Source organism: Dermacentor albipictus, chromosome 6 (genome assembly GCF_038994185.2).
Source record: "Dermacentor albipictus isolate Rhodes 1998 colony chromosome 6, USDA_Dalb.pri_finalv2, whole genome shotgun sequence".
NCBI classification, from domain to species: Eukaryota; Metazoa; Arthropoda; class Arachnida; order Ixodida; family Ixodidae; genus Dermacentor; species Dermacentor albipictus.
In genome coordinates, this window is record NC_091826.1 from 128,665,046 (window position 1) to 128,680,139 (window position 15,094).

At 47.9% G+C, this 15,094-nt stretch overlaps 1 protein-coding gene across 1 annotated transcript in view; it reads right to left on the reverse strand.

The window, feature by feature from the left end:
- Window positions 1–15,094, reverse strand: part of Gdi (GDP dissociation inhibitor) — a 114,441-nt gene that overhangs the window by 19,744 nt on the left and 79,603 nt on the right. Inside the window, exon 5 of the mRNA XM_065428691.2 lies at window positions 10,329–10,440. Within this exon, the coding sequence (XP_065284763.1) occupies window positions 10,329–10,440 (112 nt within the window). The remainder of the gene's footprint in view (window positions 1–10,328; window positions 10,441–15,094) is intronic.

Below are 15,094 nucleotides of genomic sequence, written 5' to 3' on the forward strand. Positions count from 1 at the left end.
TAATTGCTACAAAGGAAACCGATACGGCTTCCTCGAAAGAAAAGCCCCGCAGTTGAAGAAAAATTTGTCCAGGACTTGAACCCGGGACCACTGCCTTTCCGGGCAGCCGCTCTACCAACGTTTTTGCTTGTTATTCACATTTCTTGCCTTGGACACCATAACTGTCTCACTCCAGGCAGACATCTGAACTAATGCAAGTGCGTGCAAACGATGCCATCTGGAATGTGCAACCGTGTGGCATCCTGCAAGCACGTGCGTAGCTGGTACTGTTGAAACAGCAGAACGTTGACTGCTTCGAACAAGAAAGGGTTATTGAAGAAATAAGATGTTCGTCTTCGAGTGCCTTGAAGGTGATATCTTACAGGCTCTCACCAGCCCAACTTGCACCGAGATAGGCTCTGGCAGGCTATTTGAAGCACACTTCAAGAATGTTAGATGTTGTTCACAGATCTTCCGAGATATTCTTTGTTGCCTGTCTGAAGTAGACAAGCTCTTGTTATTCCGTCGCGTCCGGGGTATGGTATGGTATGAATAACTTTATTGGGTCCTGAAGGTCAACCCTAGGTTGACGCGGGGCTCGCGTCCAGGGGTAACTTAAATCTTCCATTTCGCATATTTTTCAAAATGATCCCGAGCCCCGGTCTTCAATTAACACCACATCACCTTTGGCCAACAATATCACTTGTTGCATCTTTGTTTCACAGCAGCTCCTATTTCCTAGAGATATTCGCAATGCGAGTCTGCGTCTACTTCGCCACGCTTCAACGTCTCCGTTGCATGGCCTCGTCAAGTCTTGAAGCTGTTGCCATCAACCTATGATGTCTCCAGGCCTCAGTGGCATGGGCTCATTAGGTTCGCCATACACTTAAGTTAACGGTGGACTGTTAAGCGCTCCTTTCACTGCTGCTACAATTGTGCATAGTTTCTCAATTGAAGTTGCTTTGCTTAAGATGATTTTTTGCAACGATGTCTTCTGGCTTCATATGAGGCACTTGTAAAATCCTCCCCACCACAGGGCACACTCGGCTATTGTTTTCCATTGCATTTGGTGTATCCTGCACTAATCATTACTTCACCCGCTCAGGCCCAAGAGCTTCAAGCATTCCGTTGATTTCCTTTTCGGCCTTCGTAGAGGCCCTGGCATTGTCAGAGTATATATGGCAGCTATACCTCATTGTGTGATGAATCGCTGGAAAGCTTGTCAAAAAATTGGATGTTGACATGTCGAATATCTCGAAGTGTACTCCTCTTGTTACCGCGCAGGTGAAAATTACTACGTATTGTTTCACAATCTAAAATTTGTTTTTCGTATAAGATGTTCCAATCAAGTCAAATCCTGTGACTTGAAACGGCCCCTATTCATTGACTCTGTCTGCTGGGAGAAGAGGCATAATTTGAGTGGCCCGTCTTCTGTTGTGCCTCTTGCAGACTATGCATTTGTTTAAAACTTTTTCACAGCTTGGTGACCTTACAACATCCAAAACTTAGGCAGCACTTGCACTAGCATTGCTTGAACCTCAGCGTGCAATATTATTTGATGAACGTGACGTATCAGTAGTTTCGTGAAATACCCGTCCCTTGAAAGTACAATGACATGCCGGCTTGATTCTTGGCCGTAGTGCAAGCGTCCTTTCTGTCTTACGAGTCCTTTGGCATTACAGTAGACTTCTTGTCTATTTTAAAGAATTTAGTGCTTAAATTAGCATCACCACTTGTTTGCCTAAATAGTACTTGTGTTTATCGTGTCCAATACGTCTATGCACTTACATCTTTTCCTGTTCATGGCCCCTTGTGATGTTCTTGCGTTTTCTATGAATCTGAATACCTAAGCTGTTGCTCTTAGAAGCCACCCGCACGATGAGTAATTTTCTATTTCCTAGATTGGTTTATTCTCTTGTTGCTGTTCAGGTGTGACATTGCACTTTGTGTTGATCGTTTATCTGTACAACATGGCGCAAGCATGTGAAACATGCTTGCTCTTTCCGGCTCCAGAGAGGTAATCCATTCGGGTCCATGCCACCATATTTTCCAGTTCGTCCTTGCGCTTATACCACGTGCGAGTAATCGGCTGGTTTGTCTTGTATGAATCCAGTGCCGAGAGCCAAAGTGATCATATGTCGCATACCCAAAGGAAGTCTATCGAGATTACGGCCCCTTAGTGCAAATCTACGTCTGGCGCCAAATCTGCATGTGATGCCTGTCAGGTGGCACAAAAGCCAGCATTCTCGAAGCACGGAATGTGTATTCCAGGACGATTACTCAATCACGGCCCGATCCGTGGCACTCCATGCTGTGACTGCCGTCTCAACCGCCATATGCAATTCCAAGCCGGTGGGATGTAGATTTCCTTGTTTTTGCTGCATTCTTCTCGCTACACACTGAAGTAGATGTGCAAAAATCGCAATCACACATTGGTAGCAACATGTGTGCCACTTCAAACGGGCGATCAAGGAACAAGATGGCAGCCATGACGCGTTTCCAGCACGATTGCTATTGGCAGTTGGTTGTTGTTGAAAAAAAAATGGTGGCACCCACACAAGTGTAATGTGGTGGTATTTTACGCAATTTTAGTGCAAAGGACTAGCATTTGAGCATATCTTTGAGCCTACTAGCATTGCACGAGTAGGTAATACAGGAAAAGCTCATTAATTCGAACTTCAACAATTCGAATTTATGGATAATTCGAACTGTACGATTTGGTCCGGCCAAGCTCCACAGACGTCTATGTATCAAAAAGCCCGTTAATTCGAATGCGAGAAGGTTTTGCCATGAATAATTCGAACTATGCGCCACCGTGCCAGCGGCTTGGCGCCTGGCACATGGCCAGAGAAACGCGCCTACTGCCTACACACAAGGTTGTGTCGCCTCCGGAACGGAGAGAATGGCTGGAGAAGGCAAAATCGGGAAAAGTCTAACCGGTGCGGGTCGCCCAGAAGGCAGCAATGGCTGCCTCCTCTCCATTCTACGTGACCGAGACTTCTTGCTTGTCGTGAATCTACCGTAAAAACCGAAATATAGGTCGAACTTTCTTTCAAAAAGCCATTGCGAAAAGTCGACCCTCGTTTTATATACCGGACATTGGTGGAAAAACTACGGAAGTCTTGCAACAGGCAGATGACAGCCGCCATCGCCATCAGCAGCAGCGCGGCGTGGCGACATTGTGGCACCGCCAATTTGAGTTTCCATTGTCACAAAGTTCTATTGCTTAAAAGCTGCTTTTTCACATTTTGTTTCAAAATGAGCGGAAGCCGACGGCAATTCACCGTTGCCTTCAAGAAAAAGGCCATTTAGTACGCGGAAGCCCACGGCAACCTGGCGGCACAGCGCGAATTTGGAGTATCCAAATTCGCGAGTATTTGGAGTACTGGCGGACGCAGAAGCAGCATATCATAACTTGCAGCAACCAAAAGAAAACGTCATCCACAACTTGCAGCAACCAAAGAAAATGACCACAGCGTATCCAGAACTGGAAGAGAAGGTTGCGGAGTTCGTCCAGGAGCTGCGTGTAAAAGCTGCGTGCCTGTGGCTGCCAAATGCATGTGTTTGCAAGCGGTAGAGATCGCACGCGCCTCTGGACTGATGAGGGCGCAATTCAAGGGCTCACCATCCTGGGTGCGACGATTCATGAAGAGGAAGGGCTTTGCGCTGGACAGCACAGAGGACGATGCTCTATGGGACTTAGGCAGCGAGAAGCACTCGTCACCCAACTCTAGTTCGGACAACTCTGATTCAGAGTAGCACTTGCGTACTTCGTGCCCTTCTGTGTACACCCGGCCAATTTTTAACAGTATTGCGCGACCATCAACCCACGTGTTTGTCAGCACCTTATAACAGCATGGAGTGGCGAAATAGCGAAAGTACGCGCATGTGTACGCATGCACGTATCTCGTTTGTTTCACCGCTCAGCGCTGTTAATAAGGTGCTGACAAGCACGCGGGTCAATGGTCGTGCAATACTGTTAAAAACTTGGCCAGGTGCACATAGGAGCAGCATTTAAATAAATACTGTCACCACTGTGCAACCGGCCGAGTCACATTAGTTTCAAGGTAAGGGTGTCTTTCGGTACTTTTGCCATTGAAAAAGATTTTTTCCATTTTTAGAATTGGTTAGTTGGGGGGTCGACCTATGTTCCGGTCCAACCTATAGTCCAGTGTTTATGGTAGAAGACTTTGCAAATCTTGTGTAGTAGCTGCTAATGTTGTGTGGCAGATGCTGCGGCAAGCACCAAAACACAGCAAATCAAGTGCGTCGCAGCTGCGCTTGCAATCAAGAACCGACGAATCGGTGCCTTCGCCACCTTCACATGTTCAGCGTCTTCACATGTTCAATGTCTGTTCATCGGTTGTGCACGTCTGTTTTCAGCTTAGGAGGTACCGGCTGTCGCAATTCTTTGTGATGGTGTTAAGCTTCAACTAAAGTTCATTTTGGTGGACGATAGTCGTGTGGCACAGTCGCACCCAGAGCTGCGACTTGAAAATGGCGTGTGCGTGCGGCAAATACTATCGCGCCAAAACACTGCAAAAGAAGAGTGATATCATCGTGTGGGAAGTGGACGCCGGACTCTCGTCTAAGCAAGAAATTGCGAAGAAGCATGCAATACCAAAAAGCATGCTATCTACTTACATAAAGAATAAGAAGGCTACTGAAGATGCCTTGGTGGCAGGAGTTGCCAACGACAGGAAGTGGTTGCGGCCCGCAAAGTATCCCGACCTCAAGAAAGCGTTACTGTTTTGGATAAAGGACATGCAAGCTCAAAATATTCCACTGAGCGGCCCTGTGATACTGGCGAAGGCAGCGGACTTCACCATGCAGCTGGGTTACGACGACTTTGCTGCTTCAGGTGGGTGGCTGCACCGTTTCCGCGAGTGTCATGACCTTGTTTTCCGTGCTGTGTCAGGAGAAGCAAAGGCCGTAAATGTTGAAACGTGTGAAGTTTGGCACTCCGAGGTGTTGCAAGGCCACATGGAGAAGTATTTTCTGCAGGAGATATTTAATGTGTATGAAACTGCTTTATTTTTCAAATTGCTGCCTGCCAATACAATCACATATAAAGGCAACAAGTGCACTGGAGGGAAAAGAAGCAAGGAGAGAATAACTGTATCGGTTGCAGCGAACATGGCAGGAACTGAAAAGCTGCGGCTTTTAGTGATCAGCAAATCGAAAAGTCCATGTTGCTTCAAGAACATCTGGTCCCTTCCAGTGGACTATGCGGCCAACAGAAAGGCATGGATGACGGGGCAACTGTTCGGGCAGTGGCTAGCGAAGATAGACAAAAAGTTTCGAGCGTTACGGACGGAGAGTCCTCCTGCTCGTTGACAACTGTTTGGCTCATAAGGTCAACATTGAGAAGAAGGCCATTGAGCTAGCCTTCCTTCCACCTAACACTACAGCGGCGCAGCAGCCCATGGACCAAGGTATCATTAAATACTTAATATCCTTTTACCGGCGCCATCTGTTGGAGCGAATCATTTGGTGTAATAATTATCAGGTGATGCTCCTAAGTGCGCCACACATGCTTGTAGTTGCTTCGGAGCAAGTAACTACTGTTACGATAGCAAATTGCTATTGCTACTGCGGCTTTGGCACGCAAGCTCTACAAGGAGGAAACCAGTCACCTGCACTTGAAGATGGCGTCACTGCTTCCATGGCGGACGTTTTGGACGACATCTCCTTTGCCGACTATGTCGACGTGGACGAGAGTGTAGTGGTGTGTGGTGCACTGACAGATGAGGACAATTTCTCATGTCAGAAGCGCTGAACCTGTTGCTGCCAGTGACGAGGAGGAGAAGGAAGACAAAGCGCCAGTGCGGCCCTCTGCTGCGGAGGTCGTGATTGGATTGAATGCTGCCCGTCTCTTCTTCAGTTTTGAAGAAGACGAAGAGGAGGCCTTCCGCCACATTCGCTCATAGAGCCAAAAGTGCTAGCTGTCACCTTCAAGGAAAAAAGGCAGACTACAATACCTGACTTTTTCAAGCATTAAATTTCTGACATGCCCTACTGCTTCCAAATTGCAGTGTACTGTTGTTCTTTTTTCGTTAGTTCGAACTTTCGTTAATTCGAAGTGAAGTGGCTTCTTCTTGCAGTTCGAATTGTCAAATCAAATCAAATCTTTATTTCTACCATTTACATTACAGATGGAGGACAACGGAAAAAAAGCTGCCAGTAGGCGGCTTGATGAGTCCGCAGCCCCATGGAATTGACAAGCTTTTACTGTATGAGGGGTTACATTCCGGCGAATTTCGTTGGTGTGGGATTGTAGTACAGCGACATTTCGTTGCCGAGAGGTATGAAATGCATTGAATCCTATGGCCGTTCGCCGGAGATACGAAAATATTTCATTGTCGCCAGAATTTCATAGTCACAAGATTTCGTCATTGCGGGTTTTTACTGTTATGTTATTCACCGCAAATCAAACATCATCAAAATTCTGCCTTTGGGCGATGTTTTTCATGTAGAATAATCATGAAATTGACGTTGGCAAGCTCCTCTTAATTGAGAAGGGGCAAGAAGCTTGCCTACGCAAGTTCGTATCTGCTGCCATTACCGCGCAGCACGTCTCGCCAGTGTGCCGATTGCGAAAGCCATGGAGAGCACCGCAAGTTGGTGCAGCGCCCCACAAGATGGCACCGGCTGCTTGATATCTGCATCGCTGGTGAGCATCCAGAGAAAAAAAGAAAAGAAAAAGCGCAAACTGCACCTGCGCTCCCTTTCTGCAATCTCCCTCAGTGAATGCGGAAATGCGCTGGGGAAGCCGCTGAGCGGTTGATGCACCGACAAAGCAAAAAGCTGTGTCGCTCGGGGTGAAGCCGCAAATTTCGCAAGACTACTTTTGCTGTGAGTAAAAGTGCGCGCAGACAACGATTCTGAAAATTGCGAGCGCCACCACGATCATGAAGGCTAGAAGCAGTGATCCTGCCGATAAACGGAAACGGCGGACTGTGCATCAGCACGAAACCCCCACATGTGCGAAACCAACACGGCGGCAGCAGCTGACATTAGCGAACTCTGAGAGCCCATCGCTACTGGTGATAAAATAGGTGGTGCTTCAATAGAGGAGTTTCTAAGTGCCGATAGCGCTGTCTCATTCTGCAAAGAATCTCCGACGGGACGATTGCTGTCGCGACACAGACGGCTGTGTGGTGCAACAGAGGCAACGACAGCAACAGCAGTGACAACAAGATCCGACACCGACCCCAACGTTCACGCAAAGTGCACTGTCATCGATAGAGTCACTCACCGATTTCATGGACGTTAAACTATAGCCGCCAGTGTGCGTGCAGCCGCTGGATGCGATGCACACTGCTATTGTGAGCCTGAAACTTGCACGGAAGCAAGTGCAGATTTCTATTTCAGCAAGCCTAACGCTTGACACGCTGCTTAGAGGTATAAATTAATGTTACATTTGCAGTCTACTTTCGAATTTTTTATTGTAAACGGCAAATTTGGTGTCGGAGCTATGAAGGTATGTTCGGCAGCTTTTTTTCTTTTTTTATGGCAGTCCAGATATATCGATGATCGGTTATAACGATCGAATTTTTCGTTCTCGATATGATAAGTGGACTGCACTGTACGGTTAGCATAAACCTGTATATTTTAATTTCAATGTTTTCAGCATACCTACAATTTCTGTAAGGTTATACAGCGGTATATGCAGTCTTGCCATTTCAGAACATTGTGCAGCCCTAATTTTGGATAGAACGGACTTCAGGTATACTGGACCTTTTTCACTGGATCATTATTGACCGTTTAAAAAGCGTCAACTGAATCTGCACGCTGTGTGCACACCATTGTTAAAGGGACCCTGAAACGATTTTGACAATTTTCTACAAACGTACTGAGTCGTTAGAGTAGGTCCTTCTGATCATTAGTTGGCACATCTAAGTGCTCTGCGTAAAGCGTGTAATTTATTATAAGGTTTTAAAAATGCACATCGCTGCCGATCGCAGCACACTGCTTGGCGGAATTTTACGCCGCCCCTACCCATATGACCGAGATCACCCATATGACGTCAGTGGGGTGAGCTATCCGATTGGCTGAGCAGGGCGCGTGATCGCTAATTTTTCCACATTTATGGTAAACAAATGATCTTCGTAATACTTGGAATGCTAGTTCATTTGTTTTTATAAAAAGAAAGTAACATAAAGAGAATGCACAAGAACAATTTTTCAGTACACTTAAGCACTTCCGTCACACAGCAAGTGTCATCTGCTTGTGTTACAACGTACTCCATTTTGACGAAAACTCCGCGGTTTGTTGCCTTGTGGCAACAAACCTTGGCTTTGTTGCCTTGTGGACTGCAAACGTAGCGACTGCCAATATGTCAAGCTGCGACATCTTGTCCCTCTGCAAGGCAGCATACGAGCGAACTGGCTGCTGCGCATCGGACTGCCGCTATCGCATCGGCGCCAGGATTTGCGCGTATGTGGCCGTCGCTTTATACCGGAAGATCACTAACGCAATAGCGTTTCGCAAGCACAAGGGGACAGGGTCTGGCCGCTTGACTGTGTCGTAACGGGATGAGCCATAAGATGAGCAGAAGGGCAAACGTGAATGGTCTGCACGGTGCAGCCACCTGGTGGCACAGAGCTCAACCATACACAGTAGCAGCAACGAAGTGTATACCGTATTTACTCGCATAATGATCGCACTCGCGTAATGATCGCACCCCTAAATTTTGTCGTCAAAATTCAATTTTTTTATTTTCCCGCGTAATGATAGCACCCCGAACTTGCCGCAGCGATATGTCGTGTGCTAAGTCTAGCTAATAATGATCGCGCTTACCATCTCTCGAATGCTACGCGAACGACTCTTCAAGACAAGCCAAGCGGCCTGCACGCACCAAACATTCTTAAGTAGATGCCTCATTTCATTACTTTCATCACTTTCCGCACTTCTATGACAAAATGAGGTACAACCAAACTTGCCTTTATTATGGGTTGGCTTTATAATGGTTGATGTCAACAAAAACAATAAAGGCGCATTTCGATTTTTTTTCATCTGCTTTTGCACTCGTGAGCACGCAACAAATCGCGCGCGGCAATGATAGTAGCCACGTTTACTCTGATATGTTAAAAGTGTACCCTATTCATACGCCGACGCTTGTAACACAGCTAAGATATTCGCCCACCCTTAGCGGCAACGTGCCGTTTAGGATACTTGTGAAGACAGATGCCGCAGTTTCCGCAGCGCGTCGGCCATGCATTTCTATGTCACTGGCAGCTAAGCGGGCCCACCTGTTTCTGTCCCCTCAAAGTGGACATGGCTACGTTACTGCTGCAAACTTGCCGATATTAATATTATTCATCACTGATACGGAAGAAACTGTTTCAATACACGTAATGTACTCACGAGAAGAAAAAAAAAAAATCGCGTTCGGCGCGCTCGGCTTGTTCCGTCGGCCGCCATTTTTGTTTTGGTGTCCCGCACCCGCCATCTCGCATCCCGCAGCAAACGCGTGGTGAAAAAAATTTTTTTTTTTGCGGGAAATTTAACTCGCGTAATGATCGCACCCCTGAATATGCGTCAATTTTTCTGACAAAAAAAGTGCGATCATTATGCGAGTAAATACGGTACTTCTTTGCTGCTGGTGTGCATTTTTCGCAGGAGTGTAATCATCAACAAGTTTTTATAAATGTTTAAAATGTTTTCCACTTGGTTAAAGCAAATTAGCACTTTGTTTGGCTGGTTAAGCGGTGCGCCACCAAGTGTCCGGGCCGTGCAGACCGATCAGGCCGCTCACGTACGTCTACGCTAAAGTTCCTTCATCAGCTTGAGTTTATGCCTCCAGTCATTTGCCGAAATGACCAGCTTGCCTGTGGTTACCGGAACACCAGACACGTTCGGCACTACGACAGAATGCTGGCAACGCACGCTGCTTTGATAGCTCTCGGTCGACGGCCAAGCGGCTAGCGGAGAGGTCTCGCGCGGGCGGGGGCGGGCTCCAAAACAACCGGAAGTGGACGATGTGACGTCGCATCGTGACGCAGTACCAGTGAAGGCGGAGCTAAGCCCCGCTCGCTCGGCGAACGAGTTGAGGAGGAAAAGCATGGCTAGGGAGGAGAGTAACTTCTAATCGCTTGTAACTCCAATAATACATAACGCTTCACCTAAATTATGGTGCGAATGTTCTACTTAAGCTGTACCCTACGTGTCTACAAAATTTGTCCGAACCGTTTCAGGGGCCCTTTAATCTCAGTGATGTTAGCCAACAACCTGTTTGCTCTATGACGACTGTTGTGGATCTACTTACTTTCCAAGCCCTTAACCACCGCGTGTCACTATCTATGCTGCAATTCATTTTAAAATTGGAGGCGGCTGTAGTGTCTCACCAGAGTTTCGGTTGACCTGCTTTTGGGGGATGATGATCTGGCAGGAGAGCGAGTCCTTGGTGTTGGGAATGGCATGGTTCAGCAGGCAGATGCACCTCACCACCTGGCCCACCTGCACGTGTCATACAGTCTCAATCGCTGGAATGTAGCTCCCTTACCTGTAGAGGGACTTCTACTGGCGCGGCAGTTGCGTCCCTCCGAAGGAAGCATCGTCCCAATGCACAATTTAATCGGGACAACGGGGCAATGGGACACAGTACAAGAGGATAGAGTCACACACACACGTACACACACAAAGAGGGATGCAAATGCCACTCCAGTACTCCAATGAAGAAGACGACAACGCAAGTAGCCATGAGCACTTTTGTCAAGGCGCAGTGAAGACGAAAAAGTTGCAGTTGCACTTGGTATTTAAAAGGCGACCCGCTGCTGTCCCTCCTGAATAGCGCTCTACAACCTCTATTTCTGATGTTGCGACAATATCGTACACAATTCTATCGGCGCCTGGTGCACAGCTCCGACATACTGATAAGGAAGCTTTAAGTTCGGCAATGGTAAAAGGACGGTTATAAGGATTGCTTAGGGGTACATTTCCGATTCCTTGGTTTAAGTTCTTTTATTGCGTTATGTTTCAGAAAGTTCTCCGAATCGTGAGTGGAGCTAGACAGGCACTCAAAGTGTTCACCGAGAGTGCTGGCCTGGTCTTTCAACTTGTTTCCTTCTTTATCAACCAGGGGCAATGGATGGATTTGTTGTCCCTTCAGTCTCCTTAGCCCGTCCCATACTTCTGCTTACTGTGTGTATGAGCTGAATACCCTACGACAAGTGAGGCAAGAACTTGACTGTCTTGTTTGGGATTCGAGGCATAAGTTCTATAACGTAACAGTTAAAAAGTTTCCACAGCCACAGAGGCAACCGTCAGGTAGACCTATGCCCATGTCATATGGGCAACCGCGAGCTCTATTCAGCATGAAACTTCCTTATGGAGATTTACGGCAACGGAGTTGTGGCCGTGCTGCACAGCACAGTACGAGCTATCGAGGGGCACCGCACGGGGAACAGTGCTGCTGCTGCACTTACATGTGTTCATTCAAGTCATCATTCAAGTAATCTCTAGGTAGTTTTTTTTTTTAATGCAGTATGTAATCTAATAAAATCACAGCAATAAAGTTCGCTGCATGTTAGCGCAAGGCTTGTTTCTCAAGCATAGTGAAGCTCAAAGTGATGCTGACCACACTTGCTTTCATGCGTGCTTCGACCGGTGCGCTTCGAGTTGCAATTCTGCGCTGCCTATGCGTGTGCCTGTGTTTGCGATGAACTCAGCTGCTTCCAGATGAGTGACAAGCAGATAAACAAACAAAATGGCCAAACGACATTTCCCAATACAGCATCGCAACCCAAGGCAAAAAAGAAATAATGCTAAAATTTGTAAGTGAGACAGTTACTAATGGGGTTTTCTTCACAGCTGCGAGTTGCCACATCTGGCAATGAGAGTACTCCATCCAGCCGTAATGGTCGTTGCCGCACTTCCTTCATGCAAGGGAGACCATGTGACACGAAGCACAACACCTTTGATGTCAAGACAAAAGAATTAAATGGAATTCGCGGGTGTCAGTGTGACAGGGGTATTAGTGCACTTTGTGTAATATTCCGTTTTTACAACTGAACATTTCCCTGTTTAATGAGAGGTGGAGGGACAGGAGATTGCTTCGCAGTTTCTCGCACAATTTTTTCAAAGCCTAATACCACGCAATACCGAAAGCAGCAGGGAACGCAACAAAATTAGCTGTCGAGAGAATTTTGTTGTGAAGTGACACAGCACAAAGAGGCAATGCGTTGCAGAATGAAATTCAATTCTACCTGAGAGCTGCAGCATGTTTCTGCGTGAAGTCATCTGAGAGATTGTGCGAGAGGTGATCCGGCAGCTCTGGATCTCTCCCATGGCACCAGCGGTGGCTTCTGTCGCTGATATCGTTCGGGAGGAAGTTCGAGAGGCCTTTTCGTCGCCCGACTGCCAGGCAGTGTAGCGACGATTAACCTACGCGGAAGCTGTCTGTTGTCCACCTCCCGCCACTTCTGCTGCTGACACTGTCTACCACTATGACGCAGCCATCACCACCACCCCCGACGCCCTATTTTTGACAGTCACAGCCGCCGCCAACTATGCCATATCGCTGCCAGTCAATTGCTGCGCCTTGTTTCTCCGGTGAATCCCCTGCCGGCTACCCGCTTCGAAAGACCGATTTGTGGCGCACCGCTGACCACCGGCCGCTATGCTTTCATTGCAGCGAAGCAGGACATGTTTACCGCGAGTGCCACTACCACGCGGCTGGGTATCCAAGATTTCCCAACTGCAATTACCCTGTGTCTGATGCTGCACGTAGCTGCAACGGAAATTCTACAAACTTTCGGCCAGAAGGCTCAACAACGGCTCGATTGCGTTCTCCTTCTCCAGCTAGTTGCACCCTACCGACCCGTCGCAATTTTCCTGACGCCTTTAGGGGCAAGTCCCCTAACCCGCGCCGGGGAAACTAGACGCAGCGACCTCTGGGGATGAGGTTGCAAACCGGCTAGATATCCAAGAGCCCCCCATCTCCGACAATCAATGACTCTACAACTCCGACGACTCCAACCACACCTCCTGTAATCGACGCCGTCAGCACCGATCTTGTCGTTTGCATTGACGGCCACCAAGTGGCCGCTCTCGTCGATACTGGTTCGCATTTTTCGATAATAAGTAAAAAGCTGGCCGATAGGCTCAGAAAAGTGAAGACGCCATGGACCAGGCGCAGCATTAGAACTGCCGGCGGCCAGTTGATGACACCGATTGGAAAATCCACAGCCAGGGTAGTAATCGCCGGTGCAACCATTGTCGCCCTTGTCGCCCATTCTCTTTGAGTGTTGTAAGGAACTTATATTAGGAATGGATTTCTTGAGAGAGTATGGTGCAGTGATTAATGTCCGTGACCTCGTCGTCACATATCCTACGAGCTCAGACGACGTCGACCCCACGGAACACCAGCGACCCGCTTGTGTATCGCCGATGACGTCACGCTCCTCCCGCAAAGCTGTTCCCTCGTACCTGTAATCTGTGACAACTTGAACACCGGGACTGGCATCGCTGAACACATCGACGCGCTGGTACTGAGTCAAGGGGTTTCCATCGCCAGAGCCGTAATTAACGTACACGACGGACATGCTGAACTCCTGCTGATGAATTTTACCAGGGCACGTCGACACATTGTTAAATGTACGGACTGCCTCTCAGTGGAGCACGGGACGTCCACCGTGGTTATGCCTGCGCCTGTGGTTGACATCAGTCCCGCCTTATCGCCTGTGGAACACAACAGACTTCTTGAGCTCATCGATGAGTTTAGGAGCTGCTTCTCATCCTCATCACGAGTTAGCCAGACGCCGCTCACTAAGCACCGTATTGTCACCGAAGCCGACGCCAGACCAATTTGGCAGAATTCGTATCGTGTAGCACCTAAAGAGCGCGAGGCAATACAAACACAAGGGAAGACCATGCTTGAGGACAGAGTTATTCGGCCCTCGAAGAGTCCTTGGGCATCGCCTGTCGTATTGGTGAAAAAGAAGGACGGTAGCCTGCGCTTCTGCGTCAACTATCGAAAACTCAGCCAGATCACAAGATGTTTATCATCTACCGCGTATCGACGATTCACTGGACAGGCTACGAAACGCACATTACTTTTCATCGATGGACTTGAAAAGAAGCTACTGGCAAATAGAAGTTGATGGGAGCGACCGTGAGAAGACTGCTTTTGTGACGCCCGACGGACTTTATGAAGTTCACGTGCTCCCCTTCAGTTTGTGTTCTGCGCCAGAAACATTTCAACGACTAATGGACATGGTACTCTCAGGCCTCAAATGGCAAACATGTCTGATGTACCTCGACGATGTGATTGTTTTCTCCGTCACGCTCGAGAAACACTTACAGAGGCTTAAGATGGTCTTTGAAGCAATGCGCTCAGCTGGTCTAACTTTAAAACCTGAAAAGTGCCATTTTGGCTTTGAAGAATTTCAATTTCTCGGTCACGTTAGTCGTTTGAGTGTCGGACGTGACCCTGATAAAATCTCTGCCTTTGCTAATTTCCCAACTCCATGAGATAAAAAGGACATGTGACGTTTTCTGTGCCTTTGCGCCTACTACAGAAAGTTTATTGCGGAATTTTTGCGCGACAATTGGCCATTAACACACCTCGCCAGAGAAGATGTCCCCTTTGTATGGGGTGAAGATCAGCAACAGGCTTTTGATGACCTACGGCAACGGCTGCAGACGCCTCCCGTGCTCGCACACTTTGATGAAGACGCCCCTACGATTCTTCATACCAACGCTAGTAATGTCGGCCTTGGCCCAGTGCTTGTACAGCGGCAGGACAGCGCCGAAAGAGTGATTTCTTACACCAGCAGGACGCTATCAAGAACGGAGGCTAACTACTCTACTACAGAGGAAGAATGTCTTGCACTGGTGTGGGCCGTCCTGAAATTTCGGCCATATTTGGATGGTCGGTGTTTCACTGTTGTCAGTAATCATCATGCACTTTGCTGGCTGACTGATTTAAAAGATCCAGCTGGTCGGTTTGCGCGCTGGAGTCTTTGGCTCCAAGAGTTCGACTTCACTGTTGTATACAAATCGGGGAAACGACACACCGACGCCGACTGCCTTTCTCGGCTTCCTGTTGAGACTGCAGTGCACGATGATGACGCGGCTTTTTCAAGAGCGCTAGATACTGTGGCTGTTTCAC